The 11,589-nt window shown below is 56.2% G+C and overlaps 5 protein-coding genes across 5 annotated transcripts; 3 read left to right on the top strand and 2 right to left on the bottom strand.

Moving 5' to 3' along the window:
* Positions 1-385: 385 nt before the first annotated feature.
* On the bottom strand, positions 386-1,726 carry INS49_000507 (uncharacterized protein; the record flags this gene model as incomplete). The annotated part of the gene is made up of 4 exons (XM_043161344.1): positions 386-490; positions 553-1,354; positions 1,428-1,643; positions 1,704-1,726. 4 exons carry the CDS (start codon positions 1,724-1,726, stop codon positions 386-388), a joined length of 1,146 nt encoding a protein of 381 aa, XP_043029850.1.
* Positions 1,727-2,196: 470 nt separating this feature from the next.
* On the top strand, positions 2,197-2,723 carry INS49_000506 (uncharacterized protein; the record flags this gene model as incomplete). The annotated part of the gene is made up of 2 exons (XM_043161343.1): positions 2,197-2,280; positions 2,388-2,723. The coding sequence occupies 2 exons, from the start codon at positions 2,197-2,199 to the stop codon at positions 2,721-2,723; spliced, it is 420 nt and encodes a 139-aa protein (XP_043029849.1).
* Positions 2,724-4,844: 2,121 nt separating this feature from the next.
* Positions 4,845-7,638, top strand: INS49_000505 (uncharacterized protein; the record flags this gene model as incomplete). Its single annotated transcript, XM_043161342.1, has 4 exons — positions 4,845-4,899; positions 5,109-5,449; positions 5,658-6,966; positions 7,022-7,638. The coding sequence occupies 4 exons, from the start codon at positions 4,845-4,847 to the stop codon at positions 7,636-7,638; spliced, it is 2,322 nt and encodes a 773-aa protein (XP_043029848.1).
* A 1,018-nt stretch (positions 7,639-8,656) lies between these two features.
* INS49_000504 (uncharacterized protein) lies at positions 8,657-9,391 on the top strand (the record flags this gene model as incomplete). The annotated part of the gene is made up of 4 exons (XM_043161341.1): positions 8,657-8,659; positions 8,900-9,127; positions 9,237-9,295; positions 9,367-9,391. 4 exons carry the CDS (start codon positions 8,657-8,659, stop codon positions 9,389-9,391), a joined length of 315 nt encoding a protein of 104 aa, XP_043029847.1.
* Positions 9,392-10,084: 693 nt separating this feature from the next.
* Positions 10,085-10,849, bottom strand: INS49_000503 (uncharacterized protein; the record flags this gene model as incomplete). Its single annotated transcript, XM_043161340.1, has 2 exons — positions 10,085-10,221; positions 10,333-10,849. The coding sequence occupies 2 exons, from the start codon at positions 10,847-10,849 to the stop codon at positions 10,085-10,087; spliced, it is 654 nt and encodes a 217-aa protein (XP_043029846.1).
* Between the last annotated feature and the right edge of the window lie 740 nt (positions 10,850-11,589).

Raw genomic sequence — 11,589 nt, 5'->3', positions numbered from 1 at the left:
GCGGACCAGAAGTTTGGGGGAACGTCCCAAACTCCCTGTTTGGCAAGCAGAGGAAGGAAGCGGGGCAGGGGTTGCGATAAGATAAGCTTTACCCCTCCAAAATGAGCATTGTGCTATATTAAAGACGATGCAACTTCGAAACTTCGGAAAACTTTCCCTTAGGCAATCATAAAGAAAGTGGGCTGCGAAAGTTGTCTTACTCTATGAAGCGACAGTTTACTCCCACTGATTACCACTGTCATAATTACAAGACCATAGCATAATTCTAGCAAGCCCTTCCCTGTGTCCCAAACGCCTGAAATGACCCTCTAAGACCGCGCCTTCTCGGCTCTGTGATACCCAAAACCATCTATGTCTGATGATATCATCCCTAGCCTCTGGCCCTCTATTCGGAGATGAATGTGGCTTCGCTGAAGAGGATGCCCTCTTCGACAGTTTCGGTGTCCCCAATCTTCAGCTTGAGGGTCACCTTGTGCTGCCTCGGCATGTACTGTGAGGCGGTCAGCGGGGTTCAGAAGCCGAGAGATCGGGCACGATGGTTGTCCGTCTTACCTGGTAGATGTACGGCTTTGTGCCCGCAGCCCCGGCAACGATCTGCTTCACGAAACCAGGGACTTCGGCCATGACATCGATCTTGTCGAGGCGCTGCTCGAGGTCCGTCTCCAGAAGTCCCACGACCGGCTTGCCGTCCTTAGTCGTGCCACTCCAGTCGCACTTGATGGCTTCCGGCTCAGGCCATGAGTTCTCCGTGTCCTTCTTGATCCGTGTGTGTGTGACCGTGTTCGAGCATCCGGCGGCGATGATCTCGCCATCCTTTGCGATGCCGCCCACATTTACCTCTGTCGACCCGTACGACGGTGGCGTGGTGTACTCCATCAGGATTGCGGACACGTTGGGCCCCTGGAAGTTTACGTAGTTCCACCGCGCAGCGGCGTGATGTGGCTTCATCCCCTGAAGCGCATGGATGAACAGGGCCTTGCCCTTGAAGTCGATGGGCCCATCAGACGTGGTGATGGTGCCCTCGGCGGTGCACCTCGGCCAGAAGCCGTGGCGCATGCTTCCCCATGGGTTTGACAGGTCTGTGCCGAACAGAGTCTTGCCATCCTTGCCGGACACGAAGCCGGGAGCCGCCTTCCGGATGGTCAGGTTGACGATAGCCCTCTGGTCTGTCATCGACTTGATGGTGTAGTGTTCGCCGTCGGCCGAGAGCTCGACTGCGCAGTCCTGGGCGTAGAAGTTGCACTTGTCCTCGCTGAACTCAACATCCTTGAGCTGAGTCGAGCACCACAGGAAGTCCTTCTTCTCGTCGGGGTAGAAGATCTTGGAGTTGAACTGGCAGGTTGTGCGGATGCCGCTGTCCAGGTTCCCATGTTAGCAAGGCTCCTGCACAGCTCTACCGAGCCTTGGGGTCTTGGGTCACGTCATACGCCACATTACTATAGATGACCTGAGCGAGCGCTGCATGGCCGTTGTCCGACGTGAGGTAGAAGCTGAAGGTCTCGACACTCGTAGTGTTCATTGCGTACCACTTCATGTCATCTCTTTTCAGCTCGGTGTAGGGGGTCGTCTTGGCCTGCTCGGAGACATTGCGGATGGCTGAGGGGCCGTAGATGGGCTCTTTCGTGCCGGCGACATCGGCCAGTCTTGCAGAATTTCGTGTCAATCTTCCGAGAAGAATTCGGGGTGTGGAGGAGAGTACTCACTGCTTCTGCGCCCACTTGAACATTTTGGTTGAAGTTGATGCAGGTCTTGGGAGGGAGGTATCGAGGGGAGAGTGGTGGTGGGGTTCGGGTACCAAACTCGGAGTTGTGCAGATGAGGCAGTAATAAATGTTGGTTCTCTTGCAGGTGCCTCTGATTTGGAAAGGAGTTGGAACAACGTCAGAATAAGAAGTCGATCGCTCCCGCAGATCTGGTCAGTGACAGTGTGAGTTGTACAAAGGGCAAGGATGATCACTCGATGCGCCCAAGGCTCCTCGTCGCTCGCAAAGCTTCGGCGGTCGCTGTCCACTTGCAGCCCGGCAGGCTCGGGAGCGCCAGGGGGTCCCCAGGCACGCTAGGTGCGGGTGCATGAGGTCAATCAATGCAGCCCTGGACGCCCTGAAGCCTCGAATTTTCAACAACCCGATACCTCGATCCACAGCCTTTCTCCCCCTGCACCCACGATTGAACGCGTGCGTGTCGAAGACGAGCCAAGATGTCCAAGGCGCGAGGAGGTGCGGCTGTCGACCAGATCGTCAAGCTCGTCGTCGGAGCAGGGCAGGCGAGCCCGAGTCCGCCTGTCGGACCTGCCCTCGGCAGCAAAGGTATCAAGTCGATGGACTTCTGCAAGGCATGGCGGCTCCGCTCCTCTCGAATCCAGCTGTCCGTACTGACGAGAACCACCAGGAGTTCAACGCAAGGACGGGACACATCAATCCGGGCACGCCACTGCCCGTGCGGGTCACCGTCAGACCGGACCGGACATTCCACTTCGAGGTGCGGACGCCACAGACATCCTGGCTGCTCCTCAACGCCGCAGACGCGCCGATGGGCAAGAAAGGCAGGAGGAAGGGAGCCGCGAAGCCAGGCCACGAGGTCGCTGGCACCGTCAGCCTGAAGCACGTCTACGAGATCGCGAAGGTCAAGCAGTCCGAGCTGCGGCTGTCCGGCCTGTCCCTCGAGGGGCTCTGCAAGTCTATCATCTACCAGGCTAGGTCGATAGGAATCAACGTGGTGGCATGAGAAGACTGTAAATTACTATCAAAAAGAGCTGGCGTTCAGGTTTGGGTCATCCCGGGGTGGGAGGAGGCAAGGCGACCAAAATCCCCTTGATGCTGGAGACTTTGCGCTATGCCACTATTGTAACATTTGTGGGACTACATACAAAGCCTTCTGGCTGCAAAAGGACACACGGAACCTCCCATTGGGACGTACGAGTGTTTGAGCAGGATATATTAAGGAAGAAATCCCACCCGTCTGGTGCCGAAAGGTACAGAGACTCTCACAGTGAGACTTACTGGATCATCAGCTTCTATATGCTCGGATAAAGGTCTTGCCAGGTAGCAGTAGCAACGCCTACTCTCGAGCCGAGATGCATGTACAAAATACTGGCAGTCGCAGCTGCAGATTTCTGTGGTTCTGGATCGTGAGCTTGTTGCACTGGATGACCCGTTTGGACGGATTCTTTACTGCACGCTCCAGGCACGGTAAGCCCGCCTTGGTCGCAGATCAGAAGGAGGACTAACTCGTGCGCGAGCTCGCTAAGAAGGGGCCGGGCATGTGCGAGTTCGGAAGGATACCTTTTCATCCGGCCTCGACACATGTCAAAATGCCAGCCGTGCTGCGAAGCTGACTGCCCTCTTCCGCGGGCAGGGATATCTTGGCTATCCGGAAAAGACGCATGTACTGCTAGCCCGTCCCACGTCAACATATATGTCATCCGCATGTCATTCGCATCGTTGGTCAGGCCCGAGGCCACCGAGGCCCGGGTGTTACAGGTAGCGAGCGTCGGGGAAAGTTTTGAATCACGGGCCAGGGGTCCAATTTTGGATTCGGACGGCTGCAGAGGTAGATAGAATGTGCTGTCGAAGGGACCCCACACATCCGGGTATGGTTTGCTGATCCAACAATCACAAGAAGGAGCACGTCCTGTGTTATCATGACCTCGGGGCCTGCTGAGACGGTCTGCCATTGCACATTGGTGTCGGAAGCGCAGGTTAAGTGCTGGCGGTCGGGCCGATGTGCGAGTCCGGTGAGCCTATCTAGTTTAAGCTAAGTTCTCGCACCTGTGACTGTCTGAGTTACACAGGCTGAAAGATGACGGCGTTCTGGTACGGCCTTCTCAGGGCGCAAGTCGCCGTTCCGCGCGCAAAGACCGTTACCGAGGTAGACTAGATGGTATTTGTGTATTTGTGACGGCCAACTGGGCCTAAACAAATGAAGCGTACGTGCCCAGCAGTGCCCAGGTATCTTCATGCGCCCTGCATGCTCCGGCTGGCACAGCAACACATGGGCAAGACCTAATAAGATCTGAGACCCTGGCCGACCATCGCAAGGTTGCATGGGATTTGAACCTGGATGAGTTACCAGTCCCCATGCCATTAAGCGATGACAGACAGGCCCAGATCCCAAACTGTCGGGCTCGAAACTCTATCCAGGCTATGATGTAAGTCGCAAAGTCAAAGCACGAGCACGTCGACTCATCCAAGGGCCGTTGGTAGGCAGGCAGCACACAGACGAGATGCACGGCACCTCCGACAGGCGAACTGGTTCGAGGATCTGGACAATTCTCACAGACTTTTGGCTTCGGACTGGGTTTGGATCAAAGTGAGTCTGATCTGACGAGATAAGACGGACGGAAGCTCAGCCTTACTACTGAAGGAAGGCCCTCGTCGCCCAGCCAGCCCAATGGCTATTTCCGTCTCTTGTGGCTTGTGAAAGGGTGGGGCGGAGCTGCCGTCCTCCCGGCCTCGTCTTTTGCGCTGTGTCAGTACGGGCGTACAGGTACATGCGTACGATCAGTCATGCCATATTCTGTCCGCTAGCACTTCTTGTCGACCGGCACCAGGAGGCCGGAACCTCGCGGCGAGGTCGGTCTGCCCAATCCTGTCTGCCCGGGTCAGCGTGCCGCCTCTGTACAAGTACCTGTCCCTGTGTGTGCGAGTTGGTCCCACTCTTGTACCCCACCACGCCTGCGCGCCTTTCCATCGTAGCCCGCCCGTTCAAGTCCAAGTCAGATCAACCTTCATCTTCCATCAACGCCAGCGACTCCAAGCGTCAGCACCACCAAGTCGGCCCACCAGCACCCTCGCTCCCCCTTCGACCGCCCCCTTTCTCCTTCTTATCGGCCTCCACTGAAGGCCCATGGAGGCGCACTCGCAAGAGGCGCACGGCGAGATGCCCGACTCACAGCACCAAGGTAAGCAGCAAAAGGCGCAGGGTCGTGGACGGGTGGGCATTCAATGCCCCTCTGCTTTTTAGCCCCCGGCTTCGACGGATGCCCGTTTGCTGCCGGCCCCCACCACCTCGCCAGCAACAAACCTTCTTCGCCAGCCCTCCATCACCGTGTTTGGCCGTTTCAACCTCGCCCCGGCCCTGACCCGTGCTGATGATTGCCTTTTCTTGCAGACGCATCAAACAATGCGCCCTCGCCCGCGCCTGCGCCCGAACCCGAGCCCGAGCCCGTGTCCGCCGCAAAAGTGCCTACGCCCATAATTGCGCCCGATACGGCCGTCGACCGCTCCTCAGAGGACAATGTTGGCCCTGCTGTTCGATTCAAGTCTACCGTCCAAGAAATCGACCCACATCATCCTTTGTCTGAATCAGCAGCCCCTGGCGGCGACAATGCCAGTGAATTCGTGACGCCCGAGGATATCAGGTCTCTTTCCAAGTCGCTCCAGGGACACCGTCTACAAGAACGGAGAATGACCAATTTCGCCTTTGAGCCGTACTCGTTGCCGGCCTCCAGAGTACGTTAAGATATTTCTCGGCTCCTGCACATGCCCCGACCTTCACTTTACCTCACAGTCACAATTCTATGCTCAGTCCATGTTGCCTCAAAGGCGATATGACCCGGGCGCGTCAGACTTGGCCCACAAAACCTGCTTCTGGCTGCTTATTCTCTCGCTGCTGCATACGCTCCTTCAGAATAGCAATTTACTAATTCACACCCTTAAGACTGTCTCCCATGATGACGATTCCAGAGACGCCAGCCGACAACAGACGCAAAGTTCGACAAGTATCCCCTCTCCTCGCCTTGGACCAAGAGGGGCCGAGGTGCAATCGCCGCCTTTGACACCAGCAGGCACGGACGGCACGTCGGAAACAAAGCCACTCGATCCTGCTAGAGATTCAGAAAAGGTGGCTCACAAGCGCGATGTCATCACCCCACAAGAGTCTGGCCAAGAGACGTCCCCACAACCTGCTACCAGGAGGCTTCCCCATCGACAATCGTCCGAAGAAGGAAAACGATCTACGTCTGAGTATCTGGGTGCGTCAGACCACAGGAAGGGCATGTTTTCTGTCGGCCCAGGGTCACTACCAGTGTCGAGGGAATCCAGCCCAAATCGTGCCTCAGCGTTCTACTCCCGCCCTTTCACGCCATCTGGAGATGCCGACAACCCATACGCCGCCAGCAAGCGCCAGCCCCAAGCGAAGATTGAGCCAAGATTCGTCTTTTCCCGTAAGAAGGGGAAGATTTCGCCCAGCTCGTCGACATTGAGCCTACCAAAAACGTCTACTGAGAAGCGGCAGTCGTCCGGACTTCTGAGTGCCCTGGGCAAGAATAGCGACATGTACCAGACAGACAGCCACGGGACAACACACAGTCGCCAAGGTTCTATGTCAGATCTGAAGCGGTTCTTCAAGATGGGCGGGCATCACAAGGCGAAGCGAGCAGCGTCCCCAGCGGCCAGCATTCGCTCAGGTTACAGAACCCCACCGGGCTCGAGATCAACTTCGCAAATACCGTTTGGTGACGACCACGGCCTGACGTCCAAGTATGGAAAGCTGGGCAAGGTTCTCGGCTCCGGCGCTGGTGGCTCGGTGAGATTGATGAAGCGGAGCGAGGATAATACCGTCTTCGCGGTGAAAGAATTCCGCCCACGGCATTCCTACGAGACAGAAAAGGAATATGTCAAGAAACTGACGGCTGAGTACTGTATTGGATCTTCTCTGCACCATGGGAATATCATCGAGACCCTGGACATTGTACAAGAAAAGACCAAGTGGTTCGAGGTCATGGAGTACGCGCCGTACGATCTGTTTGCCATTGTCATGACGGGCAAGATGTCACGCGAAGAGGTATCATGTTGCTTCTTGCAGATCCTCAGCGGCGTTACATATTTGCACAGCATGGGCCTTGCTCACCGGGATTTGAAACTCGACAATGTTGTGGTCAATGAACACGGCATCATGAAGATTATCGACTTTGGCAGTGCACATGTGTTCAAATATCCTTTCGAGAACAATCTTGTTCTTGCTTCAGGTGAGCTACCGTGTTTTACCCACTCGTTCAGAATTACAGCTAACCTTGACCATAGGAATCGTCGGCTCTGATCCATATCTTGCTCCGGAGGTTTACGAGGAGCGGAAATATGACCCAGCGGCTGTTGACATATGGTCCTTGGCCATCATCTACTGCTGCATGAGTTTGCGCAGGTTTCCCTGGAAGGTCCCGCGCCTGACCGACAACTCCTACAAACTCTTTGCAGCAGACCCGACTCCTGGGCACGACCCAAAGAAGCTGATCCTGCCCCCAGTCAAGTCAGAAAGCGCATTGCACGACATGCCGCAGAGAGACATGTTCCCGCACGACCCTGAAGACAAGGGCAAGTCCGGCCAGAATGGCGACAAGGCTTCTCACCGCGAAGAGAAGCCTTCCGGCGAAGCGTCGACGTCGACGTCGACAGGCGAGAAAAAGGAGGTAATTCGCGGCCCTTGGAGAATCCTGAGGCTGCTGCCAAGGGAAAGCCGCCATGTCATTGGTCGGATGCTTGAGATAGACCCGAAGAAGCGGGCCAACATGGAGGATATTCTTGAGGATAATTGGGTGAGCAACACTGTGATCTGTCGGCAGTTGGAACAGGGGAAGGTGATAAAGGCCGACGATCACACGCACGTCTTGGAGCCCCCGTCTAGCTCGAACGCCACCAAGTAGGAGAAGGCTGGACAGTCGCGGATCAATGTCGAGGAGCGTGAAAGACACGTGGTGAGACTCAGGCTATCACTCAATACACCATCCAGCGCCGAGCCTGGAGTATCAGTTGGGGGCAAAAATGGATGCTGCGGCGCTGGACCCAAGACTCATAAATTTGGAGGATTCTTGGACTATCCTCGAAGAAGGCCATCTATCACAGGAGGGACGGCCGTGGGCTCGCGAGCGCTACGCCACAGAGGAAGAAGCTGGGAGGGAATGGCATGAAAGAAGTCTGTGTATAATGGCGTTCCGGGGTGCTTGGAGACTATCGCATACGGTTACAGGCCACAGATGGTCGGCAGCGTCATTATTGTTTTGCATTTCGGTGGAGGGGCGGATAGACAGATTGGATCTGGGGACCCGCGTGCCAGCGTCACTGTTATGTTTCTGTACAAGTGAGGAACTGATTTCCCGAGTTATCTGATATCAGACTTAAATACACGTTCAAAATTTCTCTCGATGTGTAGGCTGTTGGTGTTTTATGCATCAGGTTGTTGTTCGATACGTGAACCAGTTGTGATTGACCGACCAGTGATACATTGGGCCGACGGAACATAGAATGGCATGTTGTTCGACTTTTGTCATGTGGCAGCGCAGCCCACGACGTTGAGCACCCAATTGCAGCAAGTTATGGCATGGAAAATGGCCATGCATCTTCTTGATTTGCGCAAGAGACGGAACGGTGCACTTCGCCATGATGTTCCACAGCAACATTATCTCGAAGGAAGGAGGTCCAGGCCGGGATCTGGAGACGGGGTCGTTCACTTACACGGGGGTGGAGCTCGCCCACCAATCAGGAGCCGGTCTCGGCCTCGGCTCCCATTAGTCATTAACTTTTTTCTAGCTGTTTCTCTCTCGCTTCGAACTTTTGGACCTTCGACCGTCTCTCCTGCCCAACTTCGCAACCGCATACACACCGTTCCCGCTGCCAATTGAGTTCGGCCTGCCCTTCAGCCTTTGCTCACTCTCTTCTTTCAAAATGGTAAGTGCTTTCTGAAACCTACTTGGGCTGGTCCCCGAAGGACATCGGCGGGGAGCTGCCGCGCAGGCCCGGCCCCCGGAGCTCAGCTTTCGAAGGGCCGCCTGCCCGCGCGCGAACCTGCCCGAGTTCTCTTCTCAACGGCGGGCGATCCCTCGCTCCCCTCGCTCCCACTATGACCGCCGCTCGGGGGAAAGACAGAGAGCAGAGGGTTCTTGCTGACACTGTGCCCACCGCGAAAAGGCCACCTCCATCCGATCCATCAAGTCGCTCGTGCCCCTCCTGGACCGCGTCCTGGTCCAGCGCATCAAGGCCGAGACCAAGACCGCATCCGGCATCTTCCTGCCCGAGTCGAGCGTCAAGGAGCTCAACGAGGCCAAGGTCCTCGCCGTCGGCCCCGGTGCCCTGGACAAGGAGGGCAAGAGGCTGCCCGTGGGCGTGCAGGCTGGCGACCGGGTGCTGATCCCCACGGTAAGGAGAACCCCGGGACCCCAAGCGAAATATGGAATGCTCTTCGTTCTCGAAGATGGCAGGCTGGGTTGGCTGTGGGAGATCCTGTTGCTGACGTGGTTGTGTCTAGTTTGGCGGCTCCCCCGTCAAGGTTGGCGAGGATGAGTACACCCTGTTCAGGGACAGCGAGTAAGTTTGCACCGGCCTCTCCGGCGCTCCAGCACTGTTGCAGAGGATGGAATGCTGACCTCTATGTGCAGCATCCTGGCCAAGATCAACGAGTAAAAAGGCGGAAACGATACCCACGGAGTCGACGACCATATAACGACGTTTAATGTACTATATGCTCTGTACAAAGCGAATCACGGCATCACATCAAAGGTTGGGAAGCAGTTGCGGGGTTTGGCATCACATGTCCGTATAGAAAGAAGAAGGACATTGCGATATTGCAAAGAACTCTTTGCGAGGCTGATCTCTGCACGACAGCGTCAGGCTGGCTGTCTAGTCCAGGATCCGGGGCCAATTGAAAAATCTCCACTCTGCCACAAGCACGCTCTGAAGCCATCTGCTAGCTTCTTTCCTCCCAGTGACAACATCCAGAGATTTCGTGTCGGGTGACGGGCACTTCGACGCGGGCCAAAGCTCCTGTAATTTTCAGCGCTTTTCCTCTCTGTACCACGAGATTGAATGGATGAGCAAAGACTCTGCGAGGTTACTACTTGGGAATAGTGTACTCCGGCTTGTGCATGGCCATGTAGTCGCAGCATGAGCATCCCTTCGCCCTACCGACAGGCAAGCCTCTCGCTTGTTCTGCCTGCCTGTACATTCAGTCCAGTCTGATGATCATAGCTGTGACGGAGAGTGGGATGGCAGTGGTCCAAGCGTTTTCGCAAGTGAGTTGATTAAGTTCAACTGGCAGTGTGGACGTCTGCGGTAAGAAAACCGCTGCTGTGGGACAGGCTCGCTGCAGAGGGGCTGCTACAACGGGATGAATGTGTCGTTGCCCTCACGCACCAGCATCTCGGCCTCGTCGCCGTCAGCCTTAGCCTCGACGTATCTAGACGTAAAGCCGAGCCGCCTGAAAGCCATGTTGCCCTCCGGGGTGGCGGTCAGGGCTGTACGATGGGTTGCTGCGGTGTCAGCTGGTCTGCATGTGTATTTATTTCGCGCCTGTCCTCCACCCTTGCGAACCTTGAGACAGTGTGTAGGTGATGAGTGTCACGTACCGGAGTATCCCACAACCTCCCACGAGGGGAACCTCTCACAGACGCGGGACCGAATCTCCTCCAGCGCGGCCGGGGTGAACGGGGGCATCCTCCTCCTGCCATCCCCTGCGGAGGAGGGAGAATACCGCTCGACATGGAACACGTGTAGCCCAACCTTCACCTTCTCGGAATAAACATGAGCGCCAACAGCAGAAGCAGCAGCCACATTAGGAGGAAACATGTGCCTGGGTTTGACATCATGCTCCCTCAGCTCGCCTGCGACGAGACACCCCCAATACTCCTCCCTCACCGGGAGCACGATGACCACGCCCTGTGCCGGGGGCTCGGAGCCGTGCCGGCGCAGGCAGATGCACAACTCCGGGCAGGCGGCGGCCCAGCTCTTCAGGCGCTCATAGGTCAGGAGGGGGGCTGGGTAGATTGCCTGGTCCGCGGCGTATATTTCCTCTAGGAGGCGGTCGTCGATGGGTTCCCAGTGCGAAGGTGGCGGGCTCGGAGGGGATGGGGCCTGGTCCGACATTTTGTAACGGGACGAACTTCTTCCTCACTGGTCTTGGTGGAGACTGGGTGGTTGTGACTGCGTGGCTGGCATGCTAGCAGCCTTGGTTTGTCGCCTGGAGGTCATGGTTAGATACTGTCTTGTAGACGAGTGCTGCGGAATAAACCTACCTCAAGCCGTATTATGGGTATTAACTGGCGATGTCACTTCTGAATTTCTGGCCTAAAGACTCTACACTACAGCTCTTTGGAAATAACAGGTGCGAAGGCACACTGCATCGAAGTGTGTAGGTACATAGGAGTTCGTGCGTCTCATTTTCAGCTTGTTGGACAAACCACAATCCCTAGGTAGTTGGGAATCGAACCCTACGTGTTCACACACACACATCCCTGAGCTACCATCCTGTTATTCTCGTAAAACATCATCGATTGTCTATCTCAGATGTATAGCCATGTATCATCTTCACCAGACTTGAAGCCATGTAGTCGAGAAGCAGCCATTTGTGTATGTAAGCTGGTAGGCGGGCTGGTAGGCGGGCTGGCAGGCAGGCTAACAAGGCCGACAGAGCACGGCTGTCGGACGGCTGCTCGCGGGTCGCGCAACGGCTCGGTAAGACGTGATCAGGCGGCGCCATGGCACTCGGCCAGCGCTCCTGATTCACGGCGCCAGAGAGCCAATCGCGCCTGGAGTTGATGGCGTGCTCGATGATTCAATCGCACCATGCCGTTTTTGGGCATGGCGAGAGGCACATTGTCTGGGGG

The sequence above is a fragment of the Diaporthe citri genome, assembly GCF_014595645.1.
Source record: "Diaporthe citri strain NFHF-8-4 chromosome Unknown scaffold_1, whole genome shotgun sequence".
Taxonomy (NCBI): Eukaryota; Fungi; Ascomycota; class Sordariomycetes; order Diaporthales; family Diaporthaceae; genus Diaporthe; species Diaporthe citri.
This window is presented reverse-complemented; position numbering and strand designations above follow the sequence as displayed.